Here is an 18575-nt window from a genome sequence, read left to right as displayed (position 1 = left end):
ATTTGTTATTGAATTTCAGGAGATTCTAGCATTTTGCCCTTAATTTTTAAAAAATTTAGCAATATGCTCCTATTTCGAAACTATATAGGGATATGCCCCTGTTTCGATACTCGATTACCTTAAAATCGAGTTTCAATGAAATACTCGATTTGTAGAAAATCGAGTTATGCCGAATAAAACTAAAAAAAAAAAAAAAAAGGAACTTGATTTTAGGGAAGTCGAGTTCAAAAACGCCGCTATAGTGCGTTAAAACGTCACTATAGGGCTTAAAAACGCTACTATAGAGCCCCTTGAACCTGGTATGGGACTAAAAAAATTGTACAGGAAAACGTCGCTATAGGCCTCTAAAACGTCACTATAGGGCTTAAAAACGCCACTATAGGGCTCCCTGAATATGGGCCAAATCACACTTATAAAAAATTTGTAGGAAAACGCCGCTATAAGGCTTTAAAACATCACTATAGGGCTTAAAAACGCCACTATAGGGCTCCCTGAATATGGGGCAATTACACTTATAAAATTTTTTTTTGCATGGAACTCGATTTCCTGACACTCGAGTTCCATGGAAATTTTTTTTTTTTTTTTAAATAATTTTTTAAGTTTGATTGGGCATAACTTGATTTTCTACAAATCGAGTATTTAATTGAACTTGATTTTAGGATAATCGAGTATTGAAACAGGGGCACGCTCCTATAGAGTTTGTAAACAGGGGCATATTGCCAATTTTTTAAAAAAATTAAGGGTAAAATGCCAGAATCTCCTTGAATTTCATTGTGAAAATTATCTGTCTCACTTATGTGTAATTTATTTATCCCTTTACAAGCCTACGAACCACCATTATCCTAGTCTTCTTTTTTATTTATTTATTTTTCCTTTTCTTTTTAAACTTTTGAGAAGATACTTCTATTTGAACCTTGTGGCAAGTCATTAAATTGTTTGACTCATTAATTCCTCTAGTTGGTTTTAATCACAAAAAAGATTATGTCTTAGTTCATTGTTAACTAAGGTACTATGGGGTGCCTAACAGATTCAATGTGGGAAAAGTTGTAGTTGGGAACGTGGGCAAAAGATTCATTTTAGTTTCTTTTCCTATTTTATTCCCCATTTTCTTTCGGATTCCAACAGATACATTTTGGTGGGTTTGGATGGAAAACATCAGTCCCATAATATTTTTATTTTTTATTTTGTCTTTCAACTCAACCAAACATTAAGAGAATGACATTCTCTCTTTCTATTCTTGCCTTTCCATCCTTCCTATTTTCACTTGAACCAAATTAACATACCATATCGGATGAATATATTTCAAGGAAAGAGTTTGTGTTTTTGATTTATTTTAGAGGGGGAAAAAGATTAATATATATAAGTGATATAAAATAATGTAGTTACATTTTAATTAACATCATTTCATATTATTATCCTTAACTATGTCATATGTCATATGTAATATGCAGCTTTATACCTTTAGCATACTCATCATCCTTCTCAAAAAAAAAAAAAAAAAAAAAAAAAAAAAAAAAAAAAAAAAAGCATACTCATCATCCTCCATTATTACCAACACTATGGAGAGAGAGAGAGAATGATTTGTATATTGTGTGTAACACTGTACAAGAGAGAGCTTTTATATAGGCACACTGTGTGTAGTTCAAGCAGTATGACTGTATAAGTGTAGAGCAAATACAATAGTACAATGGACCTAAGCCCAGTGGGTTGATAACCTAACATATATACAAACATCCCCCCTCAAACTCGAGGTGGCGTGGAGAAAGTCAACTGGAATTTGGATAAGATCTTGAAGATGACTTGGTGGGTGAGACTTGGTGAAGACATTGTAAGTTAGTCTACTGAGAAATGGAATGCAACTAGAGAGTTCCTTCCTTGAGATAATGATGAGTGATGTGGCAATTGATTTCAATGTGTTTGGTAAGTTCATTGAAGACATCGTTTAGAGCAACGCGATTAACATCAATTGTCACAATAAAAAGAAGTGCTAGTAAGTTGTGGAGCATCCAAGTCAGCCAAGAGCTATTAGACGTAGACTAGTTCAGTGGTGGTGCTAGCAAGGGCACAATACTTGGCTTCGATACTAGAATAGGAAACAATATCTTGCTTCTTTTTATGCCATGAAATGAGAAAAGTGTCTAACAAGAAATAAAAGACTGTTGTGGAGCAATAATTAATGGGTAATTTTGTAGGTTTTAATTGCATTACGGTCATTTTTTAGGTTCTAAGGGTATTTCTGTAGTTCTAGAGGGTTTCGGGGGGGGGGGTATTTCGGTCATTTTTTAGTTTTCAAGTGCATTATAGTCATTTTTTAGGTCCTAAGGTTATTCCAGTTACTTTTTAGGTTACAAGGTCATTTTAGTCATTTTTTAGGTTTTAGGGTCATTTCGGTCATTTTTTAAGTTCTAAGGGTATTTCGGTAATTTTTAAGGTTTCAGGGTCATTTCAATCATTTTTAGGTTCTATGGGTATTTCAGTCCTTTTTTTAGGTTTCAAGTGCATTGCGGTCGTTTTTTAGGTTCTAAGGGTATTTCGGTCATTTTTTACTTTTCTAGGTCATTTCGGTCATTTTTAAGGTTTATGGGTATTTTGGTCATTTTTAGTTTTCAAGTACATAATTGTCATTTTTTAGATTCTAAGGGTATTTCAGCCACTTTTTAGGTTATAATGTCATTTTGGTCATTTTTTAGATTTCAGAGTCATTTAGGTCATTTTTTAGGTTCTAAGCATATTTTTGACATTTTTTAGGTTTTAGGGTCATTTTATAGATTCTAAGAGTATTTCGGTCATTTTTTAGATTTTAAGGGCATCCCAGTAATTTTTGAGAGTTTTGAAGGTATTTTGGTCACATGTGATGTTGGTATTGCCCAATATGACAATGAAACTGTCAAATGTGATAATGAAACTGTCAAATGTGGAAAAAAAAAAAAAAAGGAAATCACTAAATGTGATAAAAATATGGTCACATGTGTTGTTAATACTGTCCAATGTGACAATGAAATTTTCAAATATAAGAAAAAAATAAAGGTACAACTGAATGTGGCAAAAGTACAATCATATGTGATGTTAATATTGCCTAATGTGATAATACAATCATCAAATGTGAAAAAAAGAAATGAGAACCATTGAATGTGATAAAAGTACAGTCACATGTAATGTTGGTGCTGCCCAATGTGATAATGAAACCGTTAAATGTGAGAAAAAAATAAGGGAACCATTGAATGTGATAAAAATACAGTCACATATGATGTTGGTATTGCTTAATGTGACGATGGAACGGTCAAATGTGAGAAAACAATAAAGGTAAAACCAAATGTGACAAAAATACAATCATATGTGATGTTTGTACTGCCTAATGTGATAATAGAACCATCAAATGTAAGAAAATGAATAAGGAAACCATCGATGTGATAAAAATATGATTACATGTGATGTTAGTATTACAGTCATATGTGATGCTGGTATTGTCGAATGTGACAATGAAACTATCAAATGTGAGAGAAAAAAAGAAAAAAAAATCATCAAATGTGACAAAAGTACAGTCACATATGATATTGGTATTGTCCAATGTGATGTTGGAACTATCAAATATGAGGAAAATAAATTAAAGAATTACCGAATTTGACAAAAGTTCGGTAAAATGTGATGTTGGTATTACTTATAATGGAATAATCAAATGTGAGAAAAAATAAGGAAACCATCGAATGTGACAAAAGTACAGTTACATGTAATGTTGGTATTGCATAATGTGAGAATAAGACCGTCAAATGTGATGTTTTGGTAATCTAGTGTAGTAAGGACGGACCCAGGTGGGAGCCCAAGGGGGCCCGGGTCTCCCTGGGTCCAATTTTTAATTATATAGTTATTATATATTTTATTTTTGTAGTTGGGCCCCTTTCCAAAACCTTAGACCCCCTTTTCCCAATTAGCCTAGCTAGTCTATCCCAAATAGCAACTATTCAATCCAAAAACTTAACAAAAACAATAAGAACATTCACAATGGTGATTGTGTTTTGGCAAAAAAAACTATTTTGCCACCAAAGAACCAAAAAATCATGTGTTATAGGAGAAGTTAAAGCTAAATTTTTTCAATTATAGCAAACTTGAATAAATATTAATTGACTGTAGCAAGTTGTTAAAAATAAAATATAATATTTTATTAAGATTGTATCTCTTCTTTCAATTAAAAAACTCAAATTCTCTCTCTTCCTTTATTATTTTAATGATTTGTTTATATTATTTTAAATGAAGTGATAAAAAAAAAACATTTGATATTGGGTGTATTGTAAAGTGAGGTGGTTGTAGACACCGCATTTTGTACTTCTTACGACTTGGGCCCCCATTTCCCTATGATGCTGAATTCTAAGACCCAAGATTAGTTTATGACCCAATTAGATGTTAAATTGAGTTGAGAAATGTTAAAAGGAAAAATATAACTTTTAATGAGTAAATAAATCTATTTTTGGAAAAATAAGGCCAAGGAAATCCTCGCTATGCGCATATAAGAATCGGCTTGCGCACGCAACTTTTAGCATGTGTACGCAGACTCAATCTTGCGCATGCATAGCGAATTCCATAAATTATACAAGACAAGTTTTTTGCATTAATGTTGAAGTTTGGAATGAATCCCACATCGTTTGAGAGTTGTTCCAAACCCTTATTTTCATACTATAAGTAGCCTTACATGGTATATTTTTAAAAAACACAGAGAAATCCCATGAGGAAATACTAAGATTCACTAGAAATAGTGAATCAAAGAAGGAGTTTTTCACAAAACATCCTCAAGTCAAAATTTTTTTTTATTAGGGCCTTTTTCTGGCATTGATCTTTGAGTTTAATATTACTAATGACTTTCTTATTGGTTTGTGAATAGATTTGACTAAAGGAAACGGTCAAAAATCAATCTTGAAGAGCTTTTCTTTGAGGTATTAGTCTAAACTTTTTTTTTCTCTTGTTGTAATATGGTTTAGTATGTTTATCTAGCTTAGGTTTATGTAGTTGTTTGTTTTAAAAAGTATGTTAGAATGTTAGATTTTTCTTTTTGAAGTTTTATTGCATCGTTTCTAGGTAGAAACCTATGTACACATAATCTTGCTTGTAAGCTTGATTATACGCATGTAGGGAAGTTCATGCGTGCATATGAACTTACCTAGAAACTCTATTTTTTTTTTTTTTTTTTGCTTCTGCTTTCACATGTATGTTTCTATATAGCCTCTTTTCCATTTTTTATGTTGTTAAAGCTTCTGTTTCACATGTTTAATTGCTTGTTTGCCTTCACATGTTAGAATTAGGGTTTGTTTTGTGTTTTCTTTGTTTTGATGCCATGTACATGCATTCACATGCTCATCCTTAATGCCATAGGTGTTGATTGCTGTAAGGTAAGTAAATGTAAGTTATGCATTCACAATGCACATGCATGGTTGTGTTTGATGATATAATTGTGATCTTAATGCCTTGGATGGTGACATGTTTTGGTTGGCTTTGTTTTTACCTTTGATCTTAATGCCCACATGCTTCTGCCTTGGATAGCTATGATATGATGATAGGGTTTGTAATGAAGCATGATTAGATATATGATTAGGGTTTTGTGTTGTGATAAATGCCTTAATTCCATGACATGTATGCTAGATGTATGATAGGTTGTTTGTTAGATGAATGCTAGGGTATGCCTTGATAGATGTATGATTAGGGATGATTGATGTTATGTTGATTGTTAGATGAATGTTAGTGTGTGTGTGTGTGAAAGTTAGATATCAATAATGAGTGTGCCTTTAATAGGGTTAAGACATAAAACACAATGATGGAAAGCCAACCCTAGAGTTGTGCGATTTTGGGTGCCTAATACCTTCCCAAGACTGTACCTGAACTCCGAACCCATACCTCTAGTAGTAAGATCAAAAGGTCATTTTTTGAGATGATACTATATATATGGTTCCTAGACTATTGCAAAAACTAGGTGACGACTCCAAAACCCCCCTTGTGTTCACAGTGGTAAAATAGGTAAATTAGTTTTTAAAGGTGCTAAAAGCTAAAATTTTTAGCACCACCATTATGAATGCTCCAACTTAAAAAAAAAAAAAAAAAAAAAAAAAAAAAAAAAATTCCTAGCCAGCCTAGCATTAAAAAAAAAACATTATTTTGTTTTGTTTTGTTTTTGTCTTTGTTAATATATAATTGCATCTTAATAATGGGCTAGCCAGCTAGAGCTTGAAAAGGACAGTCCTCCCTTATCTAGGAAAAAAAAAGGGGGGCAGGCCTCAAAATCTTGAGGTTATTATAATATCTGTGGGCAAAGTTTTGCTTCGGAGGCTTGAAGCATGAGAAGAAGTCGAACTCCAGAGGTGGTACTGAATTCGGGCCAAAAAATGCCATTAATTGGGTTTGGCACAGCAGCTGTTCCTCTCCCTCCATCACAGACTCTGGTTTCAGTCTTCATTGATGCCATTAAAGTTGGTTACCGTCATTTTGACACTGCATCCATGTATGGAACCGAAGAACCCCTAGGCCAGGCTTTGGCACAAGCTCTACAGCTAGGTCTCATTAAGAGTCGTGAAGAAATTTTCATTACTTCTAAACTATGGTGTACGGATGCCCATCATGATCTGGTTCTCCCCGCACTCAATCTCACACTTAAGTAAGTATGCTATAATCTCTACTATTTATCATCTCTGCACATGTCTCTACCATTTAGTTTTCTTTTTGATGAATTAGAACTCTTATTCAAAACAAAGTTCTTCATTAATATTTTCTAGTACACATTTATAATTAAGAAAATATTAAAATGAAGAAATAGAAATATTTAGAATATAAATTTTAATATGACAAAAATAAAATAAATTTAAGAACAATAGAATTTAATTTACTAAAGGTAATATTGCTACTTCATTTAATGATAGAATCATAGAATTACTCAATAATCTCAATCTAGCCAAGCAAAGATGGATTCAATATATAGCTCGATGAATTAGTAGTACTAATGAAACTAATATTAATTTTGTATCATGATTCATGCATAAAAGAGATGAAAATTTATTACTATAATCTTTAAAAAAAAATGAGTTTTACTTTACCTTGGGTAGGATGATGTATGATGAATGGAAGTGGAAATCTAATTTCTAATTTTGATTTTGGTGTTGAGAGAGATTGTTTGGCATGTGACTACGTGGGAGTTAGGTATCTAATGCTAACAAAAATTAAAGTTCTAGCCATTGGAAAAGAAATTGATCATTAATGAACATTGGGCACACAAAAGGTATTTTTAAAAATAGTTTAGGATTGCAATTGTGAGGATTTTTATTGATCCATAATTTTAGGGTCGTCTTGAAGATGGGAAGAGAGTGCACAACCTACTTATGCTTTTTCTTTTCTCAATTCTGCCATAGGTACTCAAATTCCTCGATAAAACTTTTACACTCTCTCACATGTAAGGTAAGCAAAAATATAATTTCTAATTTTTTATTTTCGTGGAGAGAGAGAGAGAGAGAGAGAGATTTTCTGGTGAGTGGTTGTGTGGAAGTTCAATGGCTAATATTGATAATTTACAATGTGAAATACTAGTTTACAAAAATTGAAGTTTACCTATCAAAAAAAAAAAAAAAATTGAAGTTTAAGCCATTAGAAAAATATGATTGTGAATGCATGAATGATTGACACACTCACAAAATTTTATTTTTAAAACGTTTTAGGTTTTTTTTAATTGTCAACATTTAAGGATTTCAATTGTAACGGATTTTTATTGATCCATAATTTATTTTTTGGGTTGTGAGAAAGAGGAAGAGAGCACACGGTATACTTATACTTTTTTTTTTCTACCAATTATGCTATAGGCACCGACAATTTCACGTTCTCATGTACACTTTCCATTCACCTCCGTTGGAGCCACCACAATACTCAAAGAAAGAGTGTATGAAAAAATCGGTGGTTATAGGCTTACTATTTTGTTATCAAATAAATAATTGACTTACGATTTTGAGGCTTTAAAAAAAAAAAAAAATTAAATAGGGCCTTAGAAAATAATTAATTTTAGTGATTAGGTCTAAAGTTACCCCCGACTGCTACTCTTTGCAATTACCAAATGGTCCTAACTTATAATTGATTGATTGTGGTGGTCCTAGCTCTCTTCATGATTGTCTTTCGAGTCTAAACCATAAATAAACCAATTTGCATATTAGCTACTTTTATTGGCCAAAATAGTAAGAGATTGTTTTTGTAAAGGAAAAAGAACTCATCCATAAATGTATGGATACTAAAATCAAGGATAAACATAGCCACCCAACTTGTCCATATCAATAGTCAATGCAATATGTGGTAAACATAGCCACCCAACTTAGCCATATTAAAAAAAAAAAACCTTAGCCATATCATTGTCATTTGTCAGTGACCAATTAAACTATTTTTTTTTTTTTTTATGGCCTTAATGTTTTTTTTTTTTTTTTTTTCATATGCACCAATCATCTGCTTAAAGAAAAATATGTGTGCATAACTTTTATAACTTTTATGCCATAACATTGGCCACAAGCCCACAACCTTAATGTGGTTAATTGTGAGTGATGGAAAAAAAAATTTGGGTACATTTGAAAGTGATAGATATCTACTTAATTACAATATACTATATTAGAGTTATGATAAAAATTGTGGTACAAAAGTTATAATACTAGAATAACTCAAAACCAAATGGTAGGTGATCATGAGGTGATGGTCTGAAATCTACGGTTCTCATTTTTCATTAGTGTTTGTTTATTTTATTTTATTTTTTTCATTAGTAAGAAGCTGGGATATTTCAAGTTTTCATTTTCTACAAGTTGATTATCTTCATCTTGATCATCATTGGTGGAATGTCATTTCCACTACAATGATATTGTCGGAATGATGGATTTTTGGAAAATCTCCATAAAGACACTCATAATTTCATATACTGCATGAAACTTTATACATATATTGTATCTTACGTTCTTCCCAACACTTTTGAATGGCAAGTTCTTGTATTTGAATATCATAGACTTCATCGAATTCATCTTAATTAAACTTACTGAATAATCATCTTAATTAAATTTGATCATCTTTACATTCTTCCCTGCCTACAATTTTCAATGGCTAACTTTTGCATTTGCACGTCACAGATCTCACTAAATTCCAGTTGATTAAATTTGACTGCATTTTCTTTGAACTAGTTAAAGATTGCTTTGAGTGTCTCAAAAGTAAACAAAAATAAAGATTGCTTTGAGTGTAATTAATTCTTAAGAACCTTTCTGTGAATCATGTTTTCATTTCTTACAATGCTTGCTAATTTTATTTATCAAAAATTTTTTGAGAAAGAGTGCAATCAATATAATAAAAATTGGGTTTTAGAAGCTGTAGTTGCACAAAGTTATTAATAGGATTCTCTTTGACACGTGGTTACACTATTATTAATTATTAATTTAGTTTTTCTTATTAATTGTTAAAATATATTATATTTCCTTGAATCAAAATGGCAAGATTTAAGGATAGTTTAATTTAGATGAAACTCTATTGTCTAAGTTTAAAGAAATTTAAAATTCTATTAATTCTAACTGAAATTTATTACCCAAAATTTCAAAAACATTTAAATTGATAAATAATGGATACAACTTAATCACCTACAACACATATACTTAAGATACCTTTTCACTCTGTTCTAATCAAATTTATCTCTTTCATTGGTAAAATTTACCATCGTACTTTTTTTTTTTTTTTTGGGTCATCATTGTATTATTGTCGCATTTGGCATTATATTCAATTAGTTACCATACAAGTTGATTATGAATTGCAAAAGAAATTGCCTTCATATTTCTTTTTTTAAAGAAACCATCAACTTATTTTTTTTCTAAATCATATGATATTATTTACTAAATTATTGATAGAAATAATTACAAATTACTTATTTGTGGTTAGGTTTGATTCCACCATGTTTACTTGTGATTTGAAAGTTGACATTTTACTTACTTAATGTAAGCTCTGTTAAATTGTCATAACCATAACCCTAACATTTTTATTTGTTTTATGATATGTTTTTGTATTAAAATGTGTTTTTCTAACGGAAAAACTAGAGATGGGTTATGTCAATCTAACAAAACTTACCTTAGAAGGATAAAGTGCGGGTAAAATGCCAACTTTTGAACCACATGTAAATAAGGTGAAATCAGGCTTAACTATAAGTGGATAATCTATAATAGTCTCGTACTAATATAATAAAAGTTTGATTTTAAAAGTTGTGATTGAGCTAAGTGAATGCGTGCCCACTCATAGTTAACTAGTACAACATTTACTATGAACTTAATAACTTTTTTTATAATATAATATTCACTTAATAAGTTTTTCTAACACTACTTTTTGGTCATATAAACTTTTCTTTAATTAAATTATCCTTACCAACTTTTGAGGATAAAAACATGATACATTAAACATATAGTAAGTTTTTACTTCTTCATATGATTCTATATTTAGAAGAACTTTTTTTATATTTAATTTATGAGTTATGACATATACATAAAACTTATAAATATATATATATATATATATTAATGTAAATATGGTTTTAGATTAAGTTGTGTGTCGCAGTATAATACTAATAGTACAATGAAATTTAAGAATAATCCCAATAGAATTCTAATTAAATACACAAGAGTAAAAATTAAGTCACACGAGCCTTGACAAACAAATGACTAGTAAATTATATGAGTACAAACTGATTTTATGTGCTGAAAACCACTGCCAAATTCTACCTTTTTAATTTTATTTTTTCTTTTCGTTTACACAATATTGTAAATTTGTAATCACCTTTTTCCATGCTTGAGTACTGTCGTCCAAATGTAGGCACCAACCGATGGCTATCTTTTTCATCGGCTTCCATTCCGAAATTTTTCCTTTTGGGCTTCGTTTTTTATTTTATTTTAAATAAGTGTAAGTAATCACATGGGCTGGACCACCAGAGTTCCAGACTTGTTAATTTCTTTTTTTTCATTTATGAAAACAAGGAAGCTGGGGCTAGAGTATGTGGACCTCTATTTGATACATTTTCCAGTGAGGTTGAAAAAAGGAACTGAAGGTAGTACCGAACATTCAAAAGAGGATGTTATGCCTTTTGACATAAAAGGTACATGGGAGGCCATGGAAGAGTGTTACAGACTGGGCTTAGCTAAGTCTGTTGGAGTATGCAACTTTGGCTGCAAAAAGCTCCCCCAGGTCCTACATCATGCTACTATTCCACCAGCAGTTAACCAGGTAAGCGGAAAATCGAGATGATATACTTAATAAGGTGTAACCACACATCAAGTAATGGTGACTTTGAGTTATGATGGCATTGAAACTGAAATGAAAATGTTTTTAGGTGGAAATGAACGTGTCATGGCAGCAAGAAAAATTGCGACACTTCTGCAAAGAGAAAGGGATTCAGGTTAGCGCATGGTCTCCACTAGGAGCCAATGGTGCTCTTTGGGGTACTCTTGCTGTGATGGAAAGTCCAGTCCTCAAAGAGATTGCAATCACAAAAGAGAAGAGTGTGCCACAGGTGCTATACAAGATCACTTATTCAATTTTTTGTGTCTAGAGAATTTTATTTTATTATTATTATTTTTTTAATGAAATGTGTTCTAGATTTCAGTATATTCTAAAACATTTTAAGATTTTTTTTTATTAGAGAAGTTAAGTACAAACACAGACACACACACCACATGATACATGAATAATAATATGAAAATTCTTCTAATATTAGAACACAACACCATAGAGACACAAGATACATTAAGTAGGTAGGTGAGAAATCATAAATAATGGTTAGAGGGTATGAAGAATCATAGATAAAATCCTGAAAAAAGAAGTTGAGGTTAGAAGGATGGGGATAGAATATTAACGAAACTTGTCTTAGGAGAAAAAGATTGCAAGAATCGATTTTAAGCAAAAAATTTGGGTGAGCATTGATGAATTGATTCAAGGGTTACCAAATGAAGAAAACACTTATATTGGAGCATACCTAAATGTTCATGTTGGAAAAGATAATGTGTGGTTTTAAAAAATTCATGGAAACCAAGAATATGGAGTAAGGAATAAATCAAAAGGTGCTTTTTTTTTTTTTTTGATGAATCAAAAGGTGCTTTTATTATTATTATTATTATTATTATTTTTGATGAACCAAAAGGTGCTATTATAGACTTTGCAATATCGTATGATTGGATATTATAGAACACTTGACATAATTACTTTCAAAAGTGGGACAAACGCTAGTTAAATAAATTTCATCATTTTTTGAAAAGTGTGTAATAGATGCTGTAACGATTTTAAGGTGATACTAGGACAAAGCGTAATCACTTAACACCAATTAATGGTTGGTGGTACCAGATATGTGCATTAGAAGTGTGTATATATATTATAAACAAATAAACCCAAGGATATGTGTTTAAAGATAAAATGATAAAATAACATGAAGTGGAATTTAGATGAAGATGTGGAATGAAATGGTTAATTGTACTGAAAGAGTGGCTAAAGAGGTACTTGGAGAAACTAAAGAATGTGGTTGATCAACTAAAGAGACTTGGTGGTGGAATGAGAAGGTTTAAGTATAGAAGTCTACCTGAATGTAGAAACAATATTGCTTATGAAAATTAAAAAGTGGTAAAGAGGGAAGAAAAAAACGGTTGTCGAAGAGGCTAAATGTAAGGCTTTACATAGCAATCTAGGGACAAATGATGGAGAAAAGAGTATTTAAAAACTTAGTAAAACAAGGAAAATAAAAAGAAGAGACTTGAACAGTCTCTGTATTAAAGATGAAGATCATAGAGTGATTAAAGAGAGATGGAAAGTTACGTTGTTAAACTTTTTGATGAAAGTGATACAATTGATTTGAGTAAATTTAGTAACCCAATTGATGATAGAAATTGTAGGTTTGTTTGAAAAATTGGGATGACCAAGGTAAAGGATGCATTAAGTAGAAATACACTAAATAATAAGATTCAAAATGAGGAAATTTGCTTAAAGATAAGTAGCACTTTACAGATAAAAAATGAGAGAAAGTTGTTTAAAATAGTCTTGAAAGAAAAGTGATAAATGCACTAGTGAGGGAAAAAGTGGGTTGATTTAAGTTAAGAGAGGAAAACCAAAAATAACACTAACAGATTAGAGTAAAAAATGGTTCATCAATTGAGAAAGTAATAGAGAATATGTCTTCAAATCATAGTTATTAAACCCAAACCAACCTAACTGGTTAGACCAAAAACCTAGTGATCTGGCACCTAGATCGATTCGAGCATTTAAAGGGACAATTTCTGCACAATATCTAGTCAAACCTAGTGGGTTTGTGGCAATATATGTAACCCGAATATGTTTGTGAAATTTATAAAATTACATTTATAAGTCCACTTTATTGGCTTCTTTATAGTTTAATGTGTTATAATGTGGTAATTTAAAGAGGAGAAAACCTAAAGAATTCCAAAAAAAAAAAAAAAGTGCTTCTCTATCTATCTACCTACCTCTAAGACTATCATCCTATCAAAAGACTACCAGATTAATTTATGCAAATTAATTTACATATTTTTATTATGATTTCTCAAACTTTTATATATATATATATATATATATTTTTTTTTTTTTTTACTCTACGGTTCAACTAGTACTAATCCACTGGTTGAACAAGTAACCAAGCTCATAAACCAAGTCAATACCCGAGTTAGTTTTAATAACTATGTTTCAAATAGCATAAAATAACCAAAAGGAATACATGTGGCCAACCTTATCTAATATGTTAAGGATCCATAGTTGGCCACAAAAAAATTGGGACTAAAACTTAGTAGTTATTTGTTATTGTTAAGTATATTTGATATTTATTTTATATTTTAAAAAGAAGTGTAGACCATTAAAATTTTTGAAAATATAGTCACAATTAATTGAAAACCAATGATAACGAGGGATTAAGAATAATTATGACATCTTTTTAATGTGAGTGAAATAAAACAAAAAAACAAAAACAAAAAGACAGATTTTATTTGAAAACTCAACTTATCATCTTTTGTCCATTTGCATGGGCTACATTTGAAAGTTCTCTTCCTTAAAAATTATTCGGTAACAACTAAAAAGTGCATGTATCATTATTTATAGCACCTTTCTCTACCTACAATTTAAAGGAAAAGAAAATGCAGGTTGCATTGAGGTGGATACTTGAGCAGGGAGTGTGTGTCATTGTTAAGAGCTTCAACAAGGAGAGGATGAAGGAAAACCTTCAAATATTTGATTGGGAATTATGTGATGATGAATTAGAGAAAATCAAGAAAATTCCTCAATGCAAAGGATTCAAAGGTGAACAGTTTGTTCATGAAAATGGACATAAGTCTTTGGAAGAACTTTGGGATGGCGAAGTATAAAACTTTATCTTCCATTAATAAAATTGTTTATGCAAATGAAAAAAATAATTCTCTTTAAACTGCATCTGGAAAGAAGAACAGAACCTTCTTTAGTTAAGAATTGAGCACATGTAGCTCATTTGATATATGGCTTAATTCTTAAAGCACATGTTCAATTAACTAGCCAATTGTGTTAGGCCATGTGGGCCAATGGCATTAGAGCTAGTTTCCTATAAATACATGATGTAATTCAAGGTTATAGGAATGACGAATAAACCAATTGCTTGGTGCATCTCTCTCTCTTAATATCTCTCTTTCTCTATGGAGGTCTAGGTCCCCTTGAAGTGGCCTACAACAACTACTATTCCAATTCATCATTCTTACTTTCCACAATTCATATTCATATTCTAGCAAGTTCTCATCATTTGGTATCAAAGCCAACTACCATCTGGAGTAATTAGGTGTAGCTTATTGAGTATGGGATCAAATGAGTTATGGCTTTGTGGTTGGATCCTGGAGGGGGGTGACCTAAAGGTTAGATTAAAATAACTGATAGGTGAGTGGAGCCGCCAAAAGAGAAAGGGCCACCATTGGGTTAGTGTCGATAGAGTGAGCCGTTGTGGATGTCAGCTGCAGAGCGTGGTGGTATGTTATGATCTTAGTGTCTCACATTACTTGTGTAAGCTTATATAAACATGTGTATATAAGCTCTTGGGCACCTTCCCCTTACAAGCCGGTTTTCAAGAGTGAATGCTATTTAATATGACGTTATTAAAATTTCATTGTGAAAATTAGAAGCCTCATGGACCTCACCCATTTGTAATTTATTAATGACCAAAATATTTTTTACTTTTCAAAAGTTTACATGATCGTCTCTAAGCTTTAAAAGGTTTTTTCCCCATAAACCGTTGAAAATGTTATATTTTTTTCCTTAAATTTTTTTTTAAAAAAAACTTGTCATTCATAAATTATTAAAAACATTTCTTAGGGTAGAAAATTATAATTTCCACTATAAATAAACAATACTATAAACGGTTTAGTGGCTTTACTCCCATATAAGGAGAGGAGAAAACTCCTAGTAGAACATGGAGTGAGTTTCTGCAAAGGGTAACTTGAGCATTTGTCCATTCTTGATTCAAAGAGCATCATTAGGTATAGTGGACTTTGGGGTGATATTGCATAGTTAGAAAGACTTAGAAGAAATTTTTGTTATTTATGAGTGCTTTTTGAGTGTGTAAATAGTTTGTAATCTCTCTTTGATATGGTGAATTAGTATCTACTTTTTGTGAACGTAGGCTGCTATCGAACTACATAAATCCTTGGCATTCTTCTCTTGTGTGTGTTTGTATCTATGTTTTCTTCCTAAATTTGTACATTCCTATTATTTGTTTTTGAGATCTTTTTTAAGATCATAATAGTGTTCACAATCAATCCAACATAGGAGTGCTATATGGATGTCCCTTTTTTGTGCAACAAACTAGTATAAGAGTTTTTGCAATCACACAAAATTTATACAGTCACAACTGAACTAGTTTTAGAGCCAAGGTCCACAATACTTAGGTATTGGGAAGAAAGATGTCAAGTGAATCATCTACCAAATCATCACTAGTAGTTAGGACTATGGTCATCATTGCCAAATTTGAGGTAGAAAAATTTGACGGAAGGAACAACTTTGTATCCCCACTTGCTGAAGTTGTTCATTCCATCAAATTTTTCTTTAGAAGAAACACCTACAAAGATGAAGAGAAAAAAAAAAAAAAAAAAAAAAAAAAAAAAAAAAAAAAAACCTATAAGTACATCAATAGATAGAATTGTAGCGCCATCCATTTGTGTTTAGCCTAGTATCAAAAGTACTTTATTAATGAGAGAGATATTGTTCTTCGTAAAATTGTGATTGTTGATAATTCTACTGATATTCTTACAAAGGTAGTCACTGGGGTCAAGTTTCAACTCTACTTGGACTTGATCACTATGCGTAGTATTTGAGCACCTTTAAGTGTATTTGGCACTTAAGACTTATGGGCATATATGGGGGTAGCTTAGGGTGATTTGCACTTTTTAATTTTTTGGTTGGGCTCTAATTTGAGTTTGATACTTAAGGCATTTGTGGATTGAGAGAAGACTTGCCAAGGTTGAGATGAGTTAAATATTTTTATTTGGTGTATCGATTGATGTTGAGGTGGATAGAAGAGTTTGATGAACTTTGGCAGTCTACTAATCTTGCAAGGTGGAGAATCATTATAGAATTTGGCTCAATTTTGTGACTCTTTCTCCTTATTTATTTATTTATTATTTTTGGAATAAGATTGGAACTAGTGCAAAAAGAATGAAGATTGGTTGGTAGAATTTGAGTAAAGGTGGAGATTATAAAAAATTGTTGCTATTTTGACTTGTTTGGGTTTTTTTTTTGGGGGGGGGGGGGGGGGAGTGGAAGATAAGTATAATTATTATTGAAGAAGCAAATTAATATTCTTGGTCCACCAAGGAATGTATTCCTTGTCCACCAAGAAATAGATATTGAAGTCTTATAAATAAACAATACTAGAAAGTATTTGTTCCTTTTTGTCCAAGGATCTTCCCACATGGAAATTGATTTTTTTTTTTTTTTTTTTTGAGAAACAAACACACTCACACACACAAGGGAGAGGAAAAAGGCATGGAAATGGATTTTGAATTAATTACAAAGATATTTTATTATTTGTGAGTATTGGGTTAAGATAACTTGGCCCTGGTTAATTAATTCAATTACCCAAGTTGATTAATTAGGTTCAATTGCATGCAAATCGTGGAGGCACCAACAAATCACCAAAAAACTAGATGCAACAAATCCTTTGGGTTTTTTTTTTTTTATTTTTTTTTGGGGAAGTGGAAGATAAGTATAATTATTATTGAAGAAGCAAATTAATATTCTTGGCCCACCAAGGAATGTATTCCTTGCCCACCAAGAAATAGATATTGAAGTCTTATAAATAAACAATACTAGAAAGTATTTGTTCCTTTTTGTCCAAGGATCTTCCCACATGGAAATTGATTTTTTTTTTTTTTTGAGAAACAAACACACTCACACACACATGGGAGAGGAAAAAGGCATGGAAATGGATTTTGAATTAACTACAAATATATTTTATTATTTGTGAGTATTGGGTTAAGATAGCTTGGCCCTGGTTAATTAATTCAATTACCCAAGTTGATTAATTAGGTTCAATTGCATGCAAATCGTGGAGGCACCAACAATCACCAAAAAACTAGATGCAACAATTCCTTTGGGTTTTTTTTTTTTTTTTGTTTGGGGGGGGGGGGGGGAAAGTGGAAGATAAGTATAATTATTATTGAAGAAGCAAATTAATATTCTTGGTCCACCAAGGAATGTATTCCTTGTCCACCAAGAAATAAATATTGAAGTCTTATAAATAAACAATACTAGAAAGTATTTGTTCCTTTTTGTCCAAGGATCTTCCCACATGGAAATTGATTTTTTTTTTTTTTTTTTTGAGAAACAAACACACTCACACACACAAGGGAGATGAAAAAGGCATGGAAATGGATTTTGAATTAACTACAAAGATATTTTATTATTTGTGAGTATTGAGTTAAGATAGCTTGGCCCCGGTTAATTAATTCAATTATCCAAGTTGATTAATTAGGTTCAATTGCATGCAAATTGTGGAGGCACCAACAAATCACCAAAAAACTAGATGCAATGGAAAATAAATTTGGCACGGTGATTTGTTGACAAATGGGGAAAACCTCGCAAGACAAATACCCCACCGGGTGATTTTGAGATCACCACTCCTAAAAATCCACTAATTAACAATCAAGTTGTTACAAGTATAAGGAATCTTACTAACTACCCTGGCCTATCCCAAAATACCAATCTACAGTTGAACCTCCATTCCAATACTCAATTGGACTTAAATCTTGTAGTAGTCTTCTTTCCCTTGATGCATAAACCTCCAATTTGTGACTAACCCTTTGCACGGATCCCAGTAAATAACTAACTCCAGCAACTTAAACAGATATTGTTGGCTACAAAGTTTTTCACTTCATCAACAATGAAGATTTGGAAACACTTGGTTACAAAACCCTATGGCATACAAACGCAGTAGCTTTTCAAAGAGAAAATAAATCTCTTGGGTCTTTGTATCCGTCAGTGACTGCTTTTAAAATAAGTCTTATATATGTCTAAGATTATGAGAAAAGAAACCCTAAACAAATCCAAAAGCCTGG

General features: G+C 31.5%; 1 protein-coding gene across 1 annotated transcript; it reads left to right on the top strand.

Annotated features, from left to right (window-relative positions):
* Positions 1-6237: 6237 nt before the first annotated feature.
* On the top strand, positions 6238-14640 carry LOC126702233 (methylecgonone reductase-like). Its single transcript, XM_050400894.1, has 4 exons — positions 6238-6634; positions 10995-11241; positions 11348-11527; positions 14148-14640. Exons 1-4 carry the CDS (start codon positions 6318-6320, stop codon positions 14367-14369), a joined length of 966 nt encoding a protein of 321 aa, XP_050256851.1. The 5' UTR covers positions 6238-6317; the 3' UTR covers positions 14370-14640.
* Positions 14641-18575: the final 3935 nt, after the last annotated feature.

This window comes from Quercus robur, chromosome 10 (assembly GCF_932294415.1).
Source record: "Quercus robur chromosome 10, dhQueRobu3.1, whole genome shotgun sequence".
NCBI classification, from domain to species: Eukaryota; Viridiplantae; Streptophyta; class Magnoliopsida; order Fagales; family Fagaceae; genus Quercus; species Quercus robur.
Note: the sequence above shows the minus strand (reverse complement) of the source record. Positions and strands in the feature narration are given on the sequence as shown.

Bases quoted from the DNA above. Each gene is read 5' to 3' on its own strand.
- LOC126702233 (XM_050400894.1), top strand. From the start codon at position 6,318: ATGAGAAGAAGTCGAACTCCAGAGGTGGTACTGAATTCGGGCCAAAAA. The intron at 6,635-10,994 runs GTAAGTATGCTA...TATGAAAACAAG, and splicing joins GCACTCAATCTCACACTTAA to GAAGCTGGGGCTAGAGTATG. The intron at 11,242-11,347 runs GTAAGCGGAAAA...AAATGTTTTTAG, and splicing joins TTCCACCAGCAGTTAACCAG to GTGGAAATGAACGTGTCATG.